Genomic DNA, 20,945 nt, shown 5'->3' with positions numbered 1-20,945 from the left:
TGCAGCACAGAATCTGGGTTCATGGGCTTTGATGCTTTAAGGAGAGAACGGAAGAGGTGAGCACAAGCACACATCAGAGATATTATGGGTTCAGTTCCAGATAAAAGGAATATCGCGAGAAAGTGAGTCAAATGGAATTGTTGGTTTCCTAGCGCATACAAATTATTTTTACACTATAGTCTATTAAATATATGATATCATTATGTCTCAAAAAGCAGTGTACATACCTTAGTTAAAAAATACTTTATTGCTGAAAAATTCCAACCATCATCTGAGCTTTCAGTGAGCCATAATCACTGATCACAGATCATCAAGGTCAATATAATAGCAATGAGAAAGCTTGAAATATTGTGAGAATTACTAAAATGTGATACAGAGACACAAAGTGAGCAAATGCTATTGGAAAAAATGGCACCAACGGATTTGTTTGATGCTGAGTTGTTACAAATGTTCAATGGTAAAAAAAAAAACACAATTTGTATATGTATAATTTGTAAATCACCATAACGTGAAGCATGATAAAATGAAGTATGCCTGTATCATTAAACTATAATCTCTGTTGACTGGATAACATGTATTAATTCTTACCTATTTCAAAACTCCATAACTTAATAGTCTAAATATTGTAAGTCCACCATGAGCCACCTTTGTCCCTCTCATGACAAGGAGTCAAGTTGAAAGGTTGGTGTTTAATTTTTTTCTTTTTTTTTTTTTTAATTTATGATAGTCATACAGAGAGAGAGAGAGGCAGAGACACAGGCAGAGGGAGAAGCAGGCTCCATGCACCGGGAGCCTGACGTGGGATTCAATCCCGGGTCTCCAGGATCGCGCCCTGGGCCAAAGGCAGGCACCAAACCACTGCGCCACCCAGGGATCCCGAAAGGTTGGTGTTTAAAGAAATTATTCCTGATACCTCTCAAATTCATCTCTATTTCTAAGCTTGCAGGAATTATTCCAACATGGAAAAGGAAACATTGGTTTAATGTAATTGATGTGAGAGAACATAAACATCAATGATTTCCAGATTGTTCTACTTGCTAATTAAGGTTATCCAGTTAAACTTAGGTATCATCTACTAGTCCTATGAGTTGAGTTACCATTTACAGCCTGAACCCAGGGACAGTGAAATCCTACGGCCAGCATCTTCAGTCCTACATAGAGGTCTTCATTGTTTTCCTTAAATATCCTGGCATTTGTGTCATATTCTCAAGGCATCCTTCTACCTCTGAATTGCATGCACATTTGTAGGTTTGGCAAGAGTGTGGAACTATTTTCTCTCTCTGATCTAACTGCTTATACATGAAGTTTTCCCCTTACCTTTCAGCCAGTCCGTGTAGCAAGGGAATGCAATTTAGGATGCTGGTTTTTGTTGAATACTAACCACACTCCATAGTCATCTTTACACGTAGGCAGCCATCACGTATAGGACTGCTTATGCCCACAGTGCTTTGCAGTCCATCTTTTCCTCACTGTTTCATTGTCTTGGGCAGAAAAAGTCATAAAACATTACTGAGTAGTGGCACTCCTCTCTTATATTAAAGATAATTCCATTTTGTGGAGAAGATGTCACTAAATATCACTGTAGAGCTGAACATCAGCAGCCTTTCTAATGGGCAGAAAATGGTATCTTCCCTTCCTTTCTCATTCCCTCAGCTCCCTGTTAATCCCTGTCCACTGTGAGCTCACACTTTTTTTTTTTAATTTTTTTTTTATTTATTTATGATAGTCACAGAGAGAGAGAGAGGCGCAGAGACATAGGCAGAGGGAGAAGCAGGCTCCATGCACCGGGAGCCTGATGTGGGATTCGATCCCGGGTCTCCAGGATCGCGCCCTGGGCCAAAGGCAGGCGCCAAACCGCTGCGCCACCCAGGGATCCCGAGCTCACACTTTAATCCTACTTCCAGCTCTGTCTCATGCTCCCCTTTGGCATAATTTCATTACCGTTTACATCATCCCTACTTTAGGAACTCGCTCCCAGACACATTCTACACTTAAATTTCCTCTCGTGTCTCTTAGCAAAACTCTTTTCCTAGGTTGTATGTTCTCCAAGCCACATTCCATGACACTTTCGAAAAATCAACACATGCTAACATGTGAATATGTCCCAAATAACTAACTTAATACCTACTTCACCCACAAAGTGACATATGGACATTATAAGTCCCCAGAGAAGAACTTATAAGGCTGGAAAACTTCCAGTAAGCATATAGGAAGACACAATCTTTGGACAGTGGCTATGTCTTCTAATATTCTTCAAATCCCTTAAGTGTTTGCTGATGCATTGGAAGTAATATACAGTACTCCACTAAGAGCTGATGGTCTGTTTGTCATACAAATAAGTAACCAATGTGTTTTGTGCTCCTCTGATCTCATTTTTCTTTCCAGGTCCTAGTCATAGTAGTTTACCACATGGTATTTGGACAAGTTAGAGAGAGCCGAACAAGTAATGGTAACACCCTTATTCGGCAAAGGCTTCTTGGAAACAGAATTGGGATAAGCAGATGGTGAATGTCACATTGGATCAGCTGCAATGGATAGACACCATGGAAGAGTCTCAATGGACCCTGTGCTGCCCACCCTTGGCATTAGGCAGTGACGCAGGTCTGACTTAGGCCGCTTTTATGAGTAGCAACTACTGAACACTGTTACTGTTTTTGATGAAAAGAGCCCTGTGGATTGTTTTTGATCTGCATATTAACAAAGAAGAAAAAGACAGGTTATTTCTTGGAAGCAGCAAGAAAGATTTTCCCTGAAAAAAACGTGCAAGATACATCTCTGCTAGAACACCACACACACACACACACACACACATGCCACGCACACATAGAGACAAAACAAAACAAAATAAAACAAATGAAAAATCCTTTCATCCAGAATCTGTGGTTAGCTTTCTTTTATTCCTTCGTATACTGAATATGTGAAAATGCACAACACTCAGACGTGCAGTCTGATCGAGTGATAATCTCTTATAATGTGCCTCTATTTAAAGCAACAAACAGATGGAGGGTTTATGAGCAAGGCTGGTAAAAGTAAAAGCAAATTATTGTAATAGTTGTACTTTTAATAGGATTCCCCACAATCTAAAACATTATTCCCCAAGGAACAAATTGTTCTATAAAATTGTGTTACTTAGGAAAAAGACAGTCCGCCCTGACTTTGCAGAGGCATCAGAGGACTCCGGTTGGCTTTCTATTGCAGGGGCTCTCAAGGCAGGTTGGTGTCCTGGGAGAGATGATACAAAGCTGTCAAGTACTGTGACCTCCTAAGAAAAAGCTCAATGGAAGAGGGTAAAAGGCAGAAAGACCAAGGGGGCAATTGGACATATGAAATAATTCTGAGCTTTGATTGAGTTTATTACCTTCTAATTTTCTACTTTGAAAAAACAAGGTTTGGGAAAGTCTTGCAGATTTAAGATAAGCATGCAACGTCATTTCTGGCTCTACTGATTCAGATCAACAACTCATTCTACACAGCAAATCTTGCTTAACAAACAGTGGAACTGTAAACAACCCAACACTAAGTGATCACCATTATCCCTTTTCAAGAGAAGCGAAACTTGTAATAATTCTATCATTAAGATGAATATACCGTAGTGATGGCCTTTACGTAAATTATAATTAAAGCTAATCTTAATTAGAGTTATTACACCATTTTGGAAGAAAATAAACAACCCAAAGAGAGGGAAGCAATGTGGTCAATAATTCACTCCAAAAATATTTTTTGCCTCCAAAGCTCACATTGAGGGAGACATTCCTGCGCATGATACAAATGGTTCTGACATTAAGAAAAGTAAACAAGTAAGAAAAATAAAGATGGAAAAATTCTGTGGTCAGTTCACAAGTGCTTTTTTATTGTTTGAGGCAGGGTTAAAGCCTTTTATAAAGACAAGGATATATGTGCTGCTAGATTGGATATGACATTGGACTCGTCTAGCTGCCCTTGCACAGAAATCTGGCTGCCCATAATATGCCATGGACAAAACATGTGTGGGTGCTTCTAAACAAAGAGCCAGGGTGGGACCTAAAGCAGCTAATTTAAAGCATTGCCCCAATGCTGTTTTGTAGATCAAACTCAGCTCTGGTTATTAATGGATTTGAGAGATAAAGGCAAACATTTAATATCCCCTAATTATTAATGGCCTTGAGGATTTTGATCTAAATTTGTCTCCATAAGTGATTAACTTGCATAATCTACAAGAGGGCCTCCTGCCAGCCTCACTGCAAGTCATTCAAGGACTGTGTTGACTCAGAGGCCAGAGGCCACGTAAATGGTCTAGAACTGAGAAAGTAGGTTCTTTTTCAGTCCTCAGGGATTTTGAGTCCTTAAAGACTTTTACAGTAGCAACTCTCTAGTTATGTGTTATCTATAACTTGGAAGGACTCTCTTTTCAGGTTTTGCTGTCCTCAAGCTAACCTAGTACTGGGAGATCCTGGACAACGAACACCTGGTCTAAAACAGAAGAAGCAAAAAGTAAATGCTGTTGTGTCAAGAGCAACTCACCTTTCAAATGCCTCCTAGAGTGATTTTACTGGCGTATCAGTACATTAAATGAAATTATAGCCACCCAACTGGTACGATTTTGCTTCTTTTCCTTGTAACATCAGTGCTGGAATTTAGCCAAAGATACACAAAGACCATCTCGTGAGCTATGGATTTCTGTTCTGAGAGGTCTTGAGGAAAATTCAAAGGGTCTATGCCTTCTATTAAAAACTGCTTGGGGAACTAGGGGTGATGGAAGGGGAGGAGGGCGGGGGGTGGGGGTGAATAGGTGACGGGCACTGAGGGGGGCACTTGATGGGATGAGCACTGGGTGTTATTCTGTATGTTGGCAAATTGAACACCAATAAAAAATCAATTTATTATTTTAAAAAAAAAACTGCTTGGGGGCAGCCCCCATGCTTTAGTGGTTTAGCATCGCCTTCAGCCCAGGGCGTGATCCTGGAGACCCAGGATGGAGTCCCACGTTGAGCTCCCCGCATGGAGCCTGCTTCTCCCTCTGCCTGTGTCTCTGTCTCTCTCTCTCTCTCTAATAAATAAATAAAATCTTAAAAAAAAAAAATAAAAAATAAAAACTGCTTGGTCTGGTGGGTGTTTTCTGCGGTCCTTTCTTTAACTTCCTGACCTATCATTCTGTTTTCATCCCCTCACTATCTTTAAATAGCACCCCCAGAAGCAAGCCACAGGCATAGCTGGACATGTGTGTGGTTAAAAATAAATAAATACATACATGCTTAAATCAGAGTCCTTGGTACAACCGGAGCTTGGTGCTGGGAAAGATGCCTGACACTGCCTACTATTCAGGGCAAGAAGTGGATTTAGAAATATACAAAACAAGAGGGAGTCCACGCTTTTGCAGTTAGGGATTTAGGGAAAGCTATTTACTTCAATCCAGGACCTGTAACAACACAAAGCCAGCCATAAATGTATGACCTGGCTGAGAATGGATACCTCCTTTTCTCTGAAAAACTGCAAACCATAATGCACTGCCTGTAACAAAGCTGCTAAAGGATGGTGTATGTTGTGGGGGTGGGGGAGAGAAAGGGCTGTGCAGAAGAGAAGGGATTAAAATTTAAGGTGAATCAGGGAGCGTAGCCTTCCTCTAAACTGTGACTATTTCACTAAAAATAAGCCCACAGCACAATGGCATCAGAAGGATCTCTACTCAATAGGCAGGTTGAAGACACAGTCTCTCTCGCTTGACTATGGCCAGTGAGCATGCTCAGGGAGGCCCCAGGTGTGACCTCTGCTCCCCTGTGAGCAGTGGAGGGACCAGGCAATCTATCATGGTGTTCCTCCTGTCAGCCCTGGTGCTTCGCTGCCGCTGTCTGTCACCCTAGTGGATGAGACCTGCTTAAGGGCAATCATGTCAATCTCTATGTGACCACTCAGTCTAAGGCAGAAGGATGATCTTGACAGGCCTGGCAAAGTCAGCAGAAGGTACCAAAAGCTGAAGTCATAGCCTTCCCACAGAGATGCAATGTGGACCATTGTTTTTTTTTTTTTTTCCTTCAGTTTCTTCTTTATTTTTACTTGCCCATTTTCTTTTATTCTCATGACATAGGCTAAAGCATACAGAACTTGCCATCAGAGCTGGTCATCTCGGATAAACCTGTTGCCCTCGGAGTTTTTCCCGTAGTAAACATAGCGACATTTCCCCAGGACACCTGCAAAGAAAATGAAATACATCTTTAGAAGTGGCACAATTGGTACAGCAAGGAAACACAGGCCTAGAAAAACATATGCAACAGGGTCTCAGATCCAGTGGGTAGCAGTAAATGGATTAAGCCCCAGGAGAGAAGGACCCTACTTTCCTCTCCTCAGAGTTGGCATTCAAATAAAATGTCACCAGAGCATAGGCTCCTAGGAATAACATGTTTCCTGGATGAATTCTCTTTCACATTTCAGAGACTTTTCTAGTTTGGCCAAATTATCCTCAAAATAAAGCATAACCCTTTCTCTCTCTAGGTTCCCTTAGTAGAGTTTCTAAAAATGGAAAAGTAAGACTTTCAAGATGGGTCCCACCCAAGTAAAAGATGTAAAACAATTTTCCCAGAATGTGACTCTTTTCAAGTCTTTTATCATGAATCAGGATTATTATCATCCAGGGAGAAGCTTCCAGATCCCAGGAGGCATCAAACACATCTGGATGATCAAGGAACAGTGGTGGTGGTGACAAAATGCCACATGGAAACTAACAAGAGCCTCCAGCATTAAAGGGCTTCTTCTTCCCCCACTCCTTTCTTTTTCCCCACTTGGTTCCACACCCAACCTGAACCCATGGGTAGAACCCATGACCCTAAGATCAAGACCTGAGCTGCTATCAAGAGTTGGAGACTTGACTGACCAAACCACCCAGGCACCCCAAAAGGGCTTCTTTTTATAGGCTGCCTGAAATGAATTCTCAGGTTGGAATGTTTTTGATTTTCATCTTTGGTTTTATTTTAAATAATTTTGTAGCTCCAAGTGCAGTTTTTGTTTCATTCAAGGAGATTGTAGGAGAGTTTAAGTAAGAAAAAACCCTAGAATAAGGTCAAATCTTTTAACCAACTCCATATATATTCTAAACATCTTTAAGAAATCACCTGCCACAGTTATTATGAAAGCTTTGTATGATCATTAAGGGAAATCAGTTTTTCTCAAAGAAAACATTTATGATGACAGTTTGCTTTTTGCCATATTGCTTTTCCCTCTCTAATTTTAGAAAAACTAACTTAAACTCCAGCTTCACAGAGTTGTCTTATTACTAAAAGTACTTGCATCTCTGAAGTGTGCATAACGAGAAAAAAAGCAAAGAAATATCCATAAAACATTAATTCACGGGCCACAAATCTGCTTATAAAATAGCTACCTATATGCATGATTACTTTTTCTATCAGTTTGTTAGCGTGGAACCAACAATCACCATCTATTGTTCATTTGGGGTAAATTAGCACTTGAAATTATCCAGGTTCTTCACAGCAGAAGTTCTAAGTAAATATTTTTGTGATTGTACAAGAGAAGGCTCTCCATTTACAGGACTTTAGATATTATTCTTAAATAAGGATTAAAAATGACTCTTAGAAACTTTTAAGGACAGGGCAGAGGCTCCCCAGTTTGGATGGCTTGGGACAAAGTTGGGAATTACTGGGGTCACAGAATCTTTTGAGAGTTGGCAAAAGGGAGAGGGAGAGTGACATTGTTTCATGGCCTCAAACTGGTCTTGGGCTTGCTCTCATTTCTACTATTTGTCATGTTTCCATGAACCAGGGTACTGCAGACCACTTAGCCATGCTTCCTCCTTGGCCCCAATCCCTAATCTCTGCTTTTCAGAAATTAGGCACTTGGAAACATTGAGTTTGGATAAGACCTCCTTGAAACATTTCTTGGGGCTAAAAATTATTCCTCTGGCTGTTGGCACTGAGCTGCTCCCGTTATTGCACTGTATAATGTGGCACCTGCTGTTGTACAAACATTGTCACCAATGCTGGGAACTGGCCTGTTGGTCAGGCTTGGCTGGTCAGGTTCCATTCCAGGAACAGTATCTCCTACAGGCCTGGGTGGGAGGGTCTCAGATGTTTCTGAAAATCCACAAAGGGCTTCCTTAAATATAATTGACTCAATAAACCCTCAAGAATCTGGAAGGATGAGGCCAACGGATGTTAATTTGTTTCTACAGCACCAGGACAGCATGAATTTTTATAAAAAGAAATGGATAGGGCTGTCAGATATCATAAAGAACACAGTCTTTCTCTTGAGTGAAAGAATGAAAGGCAGACATGCACGCACACATACACACGTGCACACACACACCACCCACTAGTGGGTGCATTCTCTCCAGTAAACCCTCCGGTGTGTTCAGGGATTGAATTTCTTTACTCCATCCTCTCTCCTTGGTAACCATCAACTCCAGATCTTGCCTAGACACAACCTGGATGGCAAATGCCATCCTGGAAACAAGCTGGCTACTCCTGGAACACGGGCTGCAAATGTGGAGGGAGGTGAAGTGTTCTGAGCCATGTTTCCCAGTGTTCCTTTCTGGTCGGCACTGATGAAAGTCCTTTTTAAGGCCTGCCCTGTTCCTTCGGGCCTGGAAGCAAGAATGTTTATAGACGTCCTGGTGAGAGAGGGCTGTTTGATGAATGCAGGAGACTGGCAAGGTGTCAGAGCTTGGAGAATGAGGCAAGGACATGAGGTATTAATATTGTCAATGATCTCTTGACGGGAACACAGATACTGCACTCACCGTCAGATTTAAATAGGCATCAAGTGCATTGATGACAAAAGGGCAGACTTCAAACAAAGGGCTGTGTGGTGGGGAGCGGAGCTAGTCTCTGTGCTGGCAATAACCTGATCTGAAAAGACACTGTCAGGGCTAGCGACAGGCCCAGAATTGTGTGCAGTGACAGAAAACAGAGATGCTGACAGAGATACCAGTGCCATATTATGCCAAGGATATTCTAACACTGTCTGCCGCTCTAACGAAAGCTGACATCACTCCCTATCACTTGGGGTCTTCTCTGTCCGCTCCTGCAGAGCATTTCTCCCCAGACATCATTACAAAACTCACCCTCTAAGTTCCTGGCAGCCCCGTTCGGTCAGAGCACTTGGGGTTAAGGGGCCTAAGGATAACCTCAGTCAATCTAAATTTGGACTTTGCAGGAGGAGTGCACTCATCCCCCTGATATCTCGGCTACTTGAGGTGATCAGAGTGCCAACGTGTGAGGAGCTGTCACCTTGAATAAAATCCTTAAAGGGAAGGCGCTCAGTCTGTGGGCTGCTCCTGGGAGGCACAGAGACAGCCTGGCAGCCAAAAATGAAATCCAGCTGCTGGTGTTCTCCTGGGGAGAAAGGTAGTCTGGCTAGCGACAGTTAAAATTGGCTGAAAGTTTTGAACTCACACCATCTACAACTGCTTAAATTAAGCAAGCATTGCCTCTGTTGAGAATCCTACCCCAGCTCACAGGCAGGAGGTGATTATCCCTCACGTGGGACTTTAGTGTTCAAAATAAATAAATAAATAAGTAAATAAATAAATAACCAACATTAACAAGGAAGGTTAAAAAAACAAAAACAAAAACAAAAAACAAACCTCATGATCTCATGTGTGACCATAGGACTTTATCATGAAGATTATTTATAAAATAATAGAATCTGCTTATAAATTAAGTGAGGTGGCATCGTGTTTCTCTCTTCCCTGCCTCCCCATGGCTCTTTTCTCCCGCCACGGCAACTGCCATAAACTGTGAAAATTACAGAGGGAACAGTTTGCTTGCAAAGAACATTTTGACAGGGAGGCGCTCTGAGGCTAGAATTTGGGAACCCGCTGGTTGTGACTCAGTAGGCGGTGGTTTCCGTGTACATCTGTAATGCATTCACTTGTTTGTATCTCCTCGAACTATAACGTCTTGGGACTGCAGGGGGAACAACACATTTAATGGCATATGTAGTGTTTTTAATTAAAATATCTGGCTTTGGCCATAATAAGTGAAGCAGCCTCGCCATGCATCAGGCCGACGTGTATCTGTCTGCGTGGGGGTTTCTTTTCAGGGGCCCTGAAAAATGACAGTGTGCTGTCCCCTGGGGAATCTTCTCCTGCCAAATGAGACTCCTAATTTTTCTTAAGTAGCCAGCTCTCCCATCACCATAAGCTTTTAAAACTATAATTATGAAAAAAATGTATTGGGAAGAATCTGTTTTAAAGAGGTCCTTTATCTTTTAAATGTTTCCCCCTCTGGAATGGATGTTCTAATTACGCAGGTTAAGTTATGACCTTGGGGCTGCCTGAGGGGTGAGAAGCAGCCTCTTTTCTTTTGATACAAGGCTGTGATGGTGGGGCAGTACTAGAGACTTTGCTGGGGAAGACCCTGAGAGTCCTGAGTAGAAATTCCTTGCACCCTCATCCGGAGTCCAGCAAAGACCCCTGGGTTCCCCAATCTCCCAGATGGCCTTGTACTTCCAGTTGCATTTCTGCTGTCTATTTATTAAGGAGAGGTGGGAGTAGACCTGCATTTAAATCCAGCTCTGACCCTAATGGTTATGGGACCATGCACATGTCCCTCTTCCTTACTGGGCTGCATTCCCCATTTGCAAAATGAAGGCAAGGGGGCCAGATGATCTTGGAAGTTCATTCTAGCTCTGAAATAAGTGATTTAGTGTTTTCAAATGCTTCCCTTATGAAGACAGGGATGTCAGATCCAATGCTGACTGATGGAGAAGGCAAATCCAATGGTCAGTTAATCAAAAATTTGATTTCAACTAAGTTAGTTCTTGAAATCCATCCAGCCAACATTCCCATAATACATAGAAGAGGAGTTCTGCTGGACCTCAAAATCCCCAAGGAAAAGTTCTACTACAGTTTGTTCAACCTGTATTTCACACTCAGAGCTGGGAAGGACGTCCCGCAAACTAGCCCATGTCCCATTAGCTTTGATAGGAGCTCATTAACTTAGTAACTTCTGACTCAACAAAGCTCAACTCCAAATATCAGAGTAAGTGGTTGTCCACTTGTATCTTAGTTGTTAAACAATAATGATCTAGACACACACAAACATACAAATACAAAAACTTATTTGATAATGGGGGACAGGTTGGACCAATCAATTCAAATTTGTTAAATAAAATAAAAAGTATCAACTCTATGATCATTATTAATATTAGTTTTGGTAATCACCATTTAAAATGCTATTATCACAAATGTAAGTACAGCTGTGTAATGACAAACAGATTTTGATCTGTTTGTGATCACTAGGAGCTTACAATTAGGCAGCACTACAGCACAGGCAAGGGACAGAGGTTCTTGCAGAACTCCTATTTTCCAATCTGTACAAATAAAGGAACTAGACTGTTCATGGCCTCTGCGGCGGGGGGCGGGGGGCGGGGGAGTGATGACAGTGTTGTAAAGAGGTGGATCCAGGGACAGAGAAACAGTATCTTGAGAGTCATTCTGGTCGACTGCAGAAGATTCTAGAACTATGCTTCCAAGTGACACTATATATACCTGTGAATATGCCACCTCTACAATACTCCTTCCTCCCCAATCTCTAATGCCCAGGCGCTGAAACAGTGCAGAGAAGGTGTTCAATAAATACTTGTTGAATGGATAAATTAGCACTGCTGAAATTATTATCTATACACAATTTGAACAGAATCCACAAAGTCAGGAATTTCAATTCCTGAACGCTCATACCTTCACCTCTGCTAAGCCTACATGTCTGAAACATCTTAAGACTATGTACACATTGAGTATGTGCCTTCTTCAAGAAGGGGGCAAAATAACAGAAGGCAACAGTCTCAATTCCTGAGCACCAGGGTTGTTTTTATGCTGAACACTCTCCTCCCACAGAAACAAAGCAATCACAATATCTGGCTGGAAAGAGAGAAGTGAAGTGAACGTTATCATCCAGTCTTAAGAGCTGTAAACATCATACACGGGGAAGGACATTCCCCCAGAAAGCACATTTGTGGGTCTTTGTTACATGTGGGCCGCGAGTAAACTGGGAGCTGGAAGGGAATAAACGCCCACGTTTTATGATCTTGAGAAGTGGCTGGAGCAAACCTCGAGGTCAGCCTGTGTGACGTGCTATCAGCTCTGCTGTGGGTATGACCCCGGGTTGAGCAGAGCTTGCAGGATTACAGGCCCCAGCACAACATCCTCCTTCAGTCAGCTACTTACATACTAAGGCCAAATGAAAAGAAGAGAGATTTTAAAAGGTCTCAAGGGAAGGGGTCACTTAGGAGCTGTTTGTGTGGAAGGAGGACAAAGTCCAACCTCCCTGCCTTGCAGATCTTCCCTTTGTCTGCGGCCCCTGGGAGGAGCCTCAGGCTGGGAAGGAAAGGGGGAAGGCTCCACCCAGCAGAGGGTAGAGGAGTCAGAGAAGGACTTGGAGATACCGTTAACAAAACTTTACAGGTTTTGCACTAAATTTAATCTTTGTACTGGCATTTCCTTTTTCTTTTCTGTACTACTCCAAACTGTCCTTCATGTTGAAATTGTTTTAATACTTGGGCTCAATATTTCATTATTTTGTTCATCTGTGCTCAGGGGCGAGAGAAGCTTCTTAAACTAAGCTGAGGGACCTTGGAGAAGTCATGACACTAACTGTACCTCCTGAAAATCTCCAGGGTGGAGTGCACCACCTGGCAATATGTGTAAGATGATCAATTAAATGTGGAAAGAAAATTAAAAAAAACAAAAAACAAAACAGAGAGAAGTCAAAGAAGAGAGTGAGAGGCTTCCTTCCCAAACTAGCTGAGTGTGATTTTAGGCAAGGGTCTTGGATTATAATCTGCTTCTTGGGTTGGAATCAGATGCCATGGTTGTGCGATGCTTGCTAAACCCCAAAACACCTGTAAGGGCCCTCGCTGCCTCCTGCATCGACTCGGGGCACAGGGTCCTTGCTGAGTGCTGCAGCCACCCCTCCAACAGAGCTGTGTGGGGGACGTCTCCTAGCCTCACAAGTGAGCACACTCCTGACCTCTTCTCCTTTATTACACAAACATCCCCACGAGCCGTGGGAGTAGGGTGCCCTGCTATGCTGCTCCTGATACACTGCGACGGAGACGTTGGAATTCTCCCATTTTGACCACAAGGATGCTTTGGCTTCATGCTTATGAATATAATAAACATGCAGACGAGCCTGGTGTTTTTTTCTCTGAGAAAGCACTAATTATTCAGAGCGAACTCCATTTAGCCAATTTAATGCCTTAATTGTTAAATGCAAAGTGAAACTATATGCTACTTTTGACATTTCACTTCTCTTTTATCGAGTTTATTTTCAATGGAAGCAGTTCTTTTTCCGTGTATTTTTTACATCAAGCAAAATTCTCCAGCTTTCGCCCGATATCAAAGTTTACCCGGTATGGCTTCTAAATCTGAGAGTCATCAATTTCCACAAAGTCACATTACCGTGAGCAAAGTTTTGCAGATCTGAATTGGGACAGGAAGACTTGTGCCTTCTGTTAAAGTTTAGTCAACTCACTTTATTGTGTGTGGTTTTGGCTCATTTCAGTTTTATTTTGTTTTCCCTATTTCCACCAAGGCTAATTTCTCCCCATGAATATGTACAGTTTTCAATCTACCAACAAGATATAAATCTTGGTCAGTTTTCTTTCCTTTCTTTTCTTTTCCTTTCTTTTCTTTTTTTTTTTTTGATCCATAATAAATTATGTTATGTGCAGCTTTAGCTGCTCTCAGTTTTATTTTGGATTGGCTCTTTCTACTTGCAATGCTTGTTATATGTTAAAGTAAATGATAGTTTTTATTCATTTCTTAGCACAAACAGTGTGCAGGACAAAGATCAATACGTTGGATGCACGAGAGAACCCGAAAGGTGGGGTTATATGATGTGCTGCTTTCTACCAAGCATTGGTCAACAGTATAAACCACAGTGTGGGCCACACAATCCAAGGGTTAGGATGCATCTACACCCCAAAAGAAAGCTGACCCCAAGTACCCAGCCACCTAGCCCTTCGAGAAGAGGGCACCTGGCCCCAGTGCTCAGTCCTGTCTGGGAGGCCTCCTGGAAGGTTAAACGTTGCACTGAGAGAGGACACATTGCATAGCCTGCTTACCACACAGAGGCTGGGCCTTGTCAAACCTCACCTGCGTGTTTGCACGGAAGAAAAAGCCAGGGAGGGAAACCAGTCAGCAGAGAAAGGATCTTGGCACTGCAGGTGATAGGAATGCAAGGCTGAGACGCCAGCCTCCCGGCCTGGGGGAGGCTGCACAAACCATCATGTGACCGGGCAGACAGGTTGATGGGTGACAAGCCGGAGCCTGTGGAAAATGTGCTCTGGGCTCCTGGGGCAGCTGAAAATGAAGCTTGTCATTTTAGAAGAAAGGAAGGAAGTAGGAAAGGAGGAGAAAAAGGCAGGACCCATTCTTCCCTCACAGAATCTGTTTGTGGGAAATGTAAAAGCTGGTCCAACTCCAAGAAATAACTGCACCTTTGAGTGGCCCCTCAGTAACCAGCTCCACTGTCCCACCTTGAGCCCCTGGTCCTTGCCCTCTGGTGGCAGCTTCCGGGGCCCTGCCCAGACCTGACCAGGCCATTCGGAGTCCTCTCCACATAGAGGAAATATTAGGCTGATGGAATTAAAATTTATCTGGCAGCAGATGTTTCCATTATGTGAATCCTGGAAACAGTCAACGTGCTTTTCCTCAGATGTCAATGCTTTTTAAATTGTGTTGTACCAGGGGTTGTTCAGGTAGACAGAGACTGATGGGAAGAGTCCCAGGGCTGAGGGTAGGCTTACTTGCTCCTTTTTAAGCACCATTAATATGATTGGCTCTTATCTCTACACATGCTGTATTTCTATCAAATAAGAATATATATAGATATATATGCATATATATATGCATATCTATCTATCTACCTATCTATCTATATATCAGAAGTCAATGCCATAGTAAAGATTTCCTCGCTCCAACCACATCCCCCCATTAAAAAAAAAACAAAACAAAACAAAAAAAAAAAAAACAAAAAAAAAAACCCTGCTAAATCTTCTCAGCAATCCAAATTTTGAGTTTTCTTCTCAGGTTACATTTGTGTGTGTGTGTGTGTGTGTGCCAGTTAAAATGAAGCCAGAAACAGTTTTTATTTTGAGTTCCTAAACAATGTTTTATTTATAAACTCTTACAAGAATACTTTATTTTGCCATGCTTCCTAGCAAGCTTAAGCACAGAATAGAAAAGTTTTCTTTAAAATTATTTCCTTAATGGTACTGAAGAATTCTCATTGAGACGCAATTCAAACATCTTCATTTTAGGTCAAATCTTTTGTTTTATAATGGTAGAAAATGAGGTTCAAAGTGGTTTCCCCAAGGTCACAGTGCCAGACCAGACATCCATGCAACTGTACCTGTCGAGTCTCTGAATCATAGGACACTGCCTTTAAGATGGGGGAGCGCTTCAAAGATCCATCTGACATAGGCCGACTCTTACCTACTTTTCCACTGGGAGAAATTGAATCTTCAAGGCCTGTTTGGTGTGAGCATGTTCCCCTACTCCCCATCTCTGTATTCTAAGTGGGGTTTAATGGATTTGAGATGGGCTCGATTCCAAAGTGCATGCTAAGATGGAATGCAAATCTGTTCAGATTCATGAAGTTCCCTTTCGTGCTGCTTACTGATGGACATCATATAAACCAAGCTGTCAATCAAAGTGGGCAGCGGTCAAGTGGTATGGCTTCATTTTTCTTTCTCAGTGTTCTTTTTTTTATTTTCACTGAAGAACTCAGAAATATTTCAGACAGGAGAAAAGAAAGAAAGAAAAAGTTCACCCCTTCACCACCTCCACCATTTCCACCATTATGTGGTCCATATTCATCTTTTCCATCTCCCATCTGAAGTCAAGAGCATTGCCACTAGAGGGCAGCATGAATTTAGGAAAAACAGCAGCTTTCTTTAAAAAAAAAAAAAAAGATGGCAACTATTCAGGAAGGGCCATTAAAGCCACACTGCTTTTGGTCGCCAATTATAGGTTCTGTAATGATCAATATGTCACGTTTGCTCAATATATGCTGAAGGCTTTCTGGAAATGGGGCTACCAAACACCCACCCACACCACCACCACCCTTTTGGATTCCTTTAGCTTCGATTTCAAAGACTGATTTTCTTTGCCATCAGTTGCTCTAATTCATCTTCCAGGCTCAGGGGTTGGGGATGTTCACATAATAGCTGCATAAATGTAAAGAAGTATGCAAACTAATAAGCAAAGATAAATTCCTGCATTTCCTAGAAAAATATCATTTTTATTGCAGAAATTCAAAAGGAAATATGCTACCCAATGGTATGGAGTTACCAATCATTATGATAGTAGAAAAAGTAGAAAACTAAAAAAAGAAGATAAAATAAAACTGGATCAATAAAATATGCAAAAGGTGTGTACACTCCATCCACACAAATCATAACTGCCTAAAATTCACCCAGCCATCATCTTCCCTCTTAGTGTAGCTGATCCAGACTAATCAGAAAAGAGAGGCAGAAGCAACTGAAATAAAAATAAAATAATAATTCCAGCTTCTCTTTGGCCACTAATTGGCCCCCATCATTAGTCTCTGGTACTTGGGTCCATGTGTATTTCCATGCCTGACATCAAATAATCACCTCTCTTTAGGAGAAATGAGAAATGAGGTTTCCAGGGATTTCAAGCTTATCATTACTTTTCAAATAGTAATAAAGATATGACATTCTATGGCATGACATTTTAAATTAGAATTTTCTATTTAAAAGCAATGAGTAGATTCAATCAGAGAAGAGAGTAAACAAAAATCAGTGTAACTAGACTAGGGGAAGGATTGCTGAGTGCAGGTGTGGCTCTCCATCTCAGCTGAGAGACCTCTCACATCGTCAGTGAAGCAAGTATAAAATGGCTCTCACAGGCTTTCTTCCCATATACTTTCTTTCCTCATATAACAGTCATGTGATTGACTAGCCACTAGGGGAATGTTGGGTTCCAGTTAATTAATTAAATTATCTCATTAACTCGTGGCTAACTAGAAACCTTTCGGAGTTTTCTCTCACACATCAACACTATGTAAAACCAAAGTCAATTTCATTGTCTTACCAGGTATATCACAGTGACCACAAATGAGGATTTCTCTGGGCATCTATAGTGAGAATGATACAGTTTAGAAGCTTAGCTGGGGTGGGAAGACTGTTCATTGAACATTTCTCAAGGTCTTAGGATCTCCTTTATATATGAGTTCCAAAAGGGCACAGATGACAACTTTTCATCCTTGCTTCATGAGGCCTAGGGCATGCAGGTACTCAATAGATTATTTTTTAGTGTGGAAAAAATGAAAGAATCCTAGAATACAACTTGCCCTTGCACCAGAATCACCTGGAAGGCTTGATAAAGCAAATTGCTAAACCTCATCCCAGAATTTCTGATTAGTAGGTCTGAGACAGGGCCAAGAATTTGCATTTTTGTTAGTTCCCAGGTGACAGGGACACTGCTGATTAGGGGGTGCCACTTTAAGAAACAGTTGTTTCTTAAACCCAAAGGGGCTCCCGTTTTTCCTTTTTAAAAAATAAAATCCCTGATATTAGCTTTTATTCTTATAAAATTAAGATCACTCAAATTCAAAAACAGAAATCTAGTTGACTAAGGGTCCTGGTGTATTGAGTTTTAGTAAATGCAATTACTGTCTCCACACAGCAGTCTGAAAATCAGTGGCCCCTAAAATTAATAATAATACTACTAATAAGTATAATTATGATAGTTGCTCCAGCTCTTTAATAAGGAAGAAAAAAAAGTTTAAACTTAGGTGACATGTAGACTACATTAACAGAAGAAAAGGAGAAAGGAGATTTTTGGATGAGTGGAACTGAACCTGCAAACCATGATTTATGAAGTATAGGGGAAAAAAAAACTTGCCAAAAATATTTCCCAGAGAGTCTTTAGCTTTCCTCTAAAAGGACAGAATCTTAAATGAACAAATCAGAGCAGTGGGGGGTCCTCCTGCAGAGTTTGAATGGGAGTTTTGGCTTTGCTCTCAAGCACAAATTTGCTTTTGGGTTTCAGATCTGCTCCTATTAGAAAGCTCACATCAAAAGTGGGGAAAACATCCACAGTTCTGTCTAATTCTTCAGGCTAAAATTTCTCAAGAGAGTCAATGAAAATAAAGACAAGTTGCTTTTTTTTTTTTTTAATCCTTCAAGCTACAAAAAAAAAAAAAAAAAAAAAGGAAAGAAAGAAAGAAAGAAAGAACACCTCTCAAATAAAATTAAGCAGACCCAGTAACAACTGGGTTTGTCATAATTCAAACTCCGTAAGCACTGGGGGAAAGACCTTCCTTCTCAGGCCCATCAGTCCAGCCTCCATCTGCCCTTCATTAGAATCCAAACAAACCTTTCCTGTCCTGATATTACTATAATCTTTCCTAATTCCAGGACACTCTAAATTGCTTTCTCCAAAAGGTATCTGCTGATATATGAGCTAACTGAAAGAAGTTTGCATTATGTGTTAAAAAAAAAAAAAAGCAAAACACAAAACAAACCACTTAAAGTATGTTGTTGCAGAAAGCACAACATAATTCTGGGGCACCAGCAAATCTCAATGCCAAATGCCAAAATGTTTTCATTATTTCCTGATCTTTAACTTCCCATCCTCTAACCTGCATTGGAAAAATAAAAAAATCACATATATGCTAATGCTAATGAAAGAAACAATAGGTTAAGTAAGAATTAATAGTAGAAAGCAGTTTATAAGAGCAATATGAACCTCTTGCACGTTTTTTTTTTTACCCAAGATAAAGACAAAGTAAACAGCAGAAGAACATATTATAAGGGCCTTCATTAGGGTCAGACTCATTAAAACTTAATGAAGGCACCAGAGCCTCTCCAACAATATTAAGAGGGGTGCGCTTTTTACCTATCAGTGGAATGGCCTGTGTTGGAGAGACATTGCTGACAGTGGGTGGTACCAGGTGTTATCTGTCTCTGGAACATACTACTTTGATGGCTTGGGATATTACCCCTTTTATTTGGCTGGCTTGAATTCGTCAGGATTCACCCTGTGGTGAGTTAACATGGCTCCATATTGAAAAAAAATTGCCCATGGGCCAATGTGAGCCTCGCACCTAATAGAATACATCTGGCTCTGACAGTTTGATGCCCAGCTCTGAGCCACATTCGGCAACACAAATTAACAGCGTAGACATTGCCCACGCTGAGCAGGAAGTAATAACCTGCTACCTGCTACTTGGCCAAAATCTCATTATAAGCCATTACGGTAATTGAGGGCCAAGACTCTGTGGATATTAGACTCCCCGAGCGCCAGTCGTTAGTTCAGCAGAAGAAAGACTCCGAATGGAGGGGGCGGTGGGGCAGACTGAGGAGAAACTGCTTTGGACCAGAGCAGGAATTCCATCCACAGGGTTCTCTGTGTTTCTGGGAGATCTGTGAGCTGTTTCTCTTCTGCCCTAAAGTCCACAGAACCTCTGGCAGGGGGCGGGGGACAGGGGGGTCAGGACTCCAGGAAGCTGACGTAATTCTTGGTAGGCCTCCAACAATGCTATACAGTTAAAATTTGGTTTAAATGAATAATGAGGACAGTCACAAAGGGACAAAGAGGGCAAAAGAAGTAAGGATGCTCCAGAGTAATAAGAGTAGAAGCTGGGATAGAGAGAGGGGAAGAGGGAAGCCACCCATTTCCCCAGAAGATGTAGCCTCTCAAGAATTACTGCACCTCTATGAGCTTCCATTCTTCTATAGCTAGCAAGGCCAGCCCTCTTGTCCCATAAGGCTGGCCCTCTTAGTCACTGTCCATGGTTGGCCAGATAGGGATGAAACAGTTGGGTTTGGTAGAGGGAAACAGGGCAGAAGTCCAATAGATCAAATAGCTGATCAATTAACCTGAGTTTTGGTACCATGCGGATGGTTTTGGACTGTAGTAATCTTGACAGCTATCAATAAACATCTCTTAGAAAGAGTTAAAGAGGGCCAGGGAAGGTAGTAATTGAAAATACAATAAACAGTCTCCAGAAATTCCTTTTTATCCCACCACATACAGGTCTCCACCTGCACCCCACACACACCCCAATAAGAACCAAATTCTCCAATTATGGGAGCATGTGTATGCCAGGTTTTATGTTGATTATACTCAGGAGTATCCTAAAACTTCTGAGTGCCAGGTCTTTTCTAGAAATGATTGAAAGCCTACTTAACAAATCTTCCTGGGCATCCAGAAGTTTCCACTGCATCCTATACCATGTCTCAGTGAAAGGGTTCTTGGCCTTGGAATTTTGAAAGAGTTGGTATTTGGGGGAAAATAAACACTATGGTGGAGGAGAGAGGGAGCTGCTGAGCACAAGGACATCTGAGAGCAGCGGGTGCGCACTCAGAACACCCTAAGACAGTCTTCCTGCCTCAGCCACACCAGCCTCAGTGTTTCTCTTCACCTAGAGGGTTAAGTACAAGCTGGAGCCTACGAAATGGCTGCTGTTGGTACAAGTGAGGCCTTCCCTATAACTAGATCCTTCAGGAAAAAACAAATTAATCAACAGCGAGCTGAAGTGGGTTTAATGATTGCATTCTGCATACAATCAGCTTTTCCCTTTTCAAGGGCCATCAATATGTCAAGGGAAGACATATCTGAAGGATATAGCTCTTAACATCAAGGTTATCTATTCTCCACAAGGCTCCCACTCCTTGCTGGGCTGATACTCCACGCTGCCTGTGTCTAACATTTTCATCAACTCTGCAATCAATCAAGGTAATAATGTTGTGCAAAAAATCAATTAACAACGCAATTAAACTTTCCTTATTATCTCAAAGGGCTGAAATAATACCTAAAGGGAAGATAGACTCACTGAACGCAGACATCCATAATCCAATGTGAAAGTGAATTATGAGGTTGGACAGATGCAGGCATGTGCGGGTGCTGTTATTTTCCAGGGGTTATATCTCATCGTGGCAGTGGTATCAGTCAGCCCCAATCCCAGACCCTAAAATTCCAAATTACT

At 41.7% G+C, this 20,945-nt stretch overlaps 1 protein-coding gene across 4 annotated transcripts in view; it reads right to left on the bottom strand.

Annotated features, from left to right (window-relative positions):
• Nucleotides 1-2,878: 2,878 nt before the first annotated feature.
• The window catches only part of LRMDA (leucine rich melanocyte differentiation associated), a 1,023,935-nt gene continuing 1,005,868 nt past the window's right edge, over nt 2,879-20,945 (bottom strand). For all 4 annotated transcript variants that reach the window (XR_007410032.1, XR_007410033.1, XM_049108821.1 and 1 more), the window contains one exon: nt 2,879-6,164. Coding sequence is in view for 2 of the 4 variants with exons in the window: in XM_049108821.1 (XP_048964778.1) it covers nt 6,085-6,164 (80 nt within the window). In the remaining 2 variants the exon portion in view is untranslated. The remainder of the gene's footprint in view (nt 6,165-20,945) is intronic.

The sequence above is a fragment of the Canis lupus genome, chromosome 4 (assembly GCF_003254725.2).
Source record: "Canis lupus dingo isolate Sandy chromosome 4, ASM325472v2, whole genome shotgun sequence".
NCBI classification, from domain to species: Eukaryota; Metazoa; Chordata; class Mammalia; order Carnivora; family Canidae; genus Canis; species Canis lupus.
The sequence above is the reverse complement of the archived record's forward strand: the minus strand, read 5'-3'. Positions and strand labels throughout refer to the sequence as shown.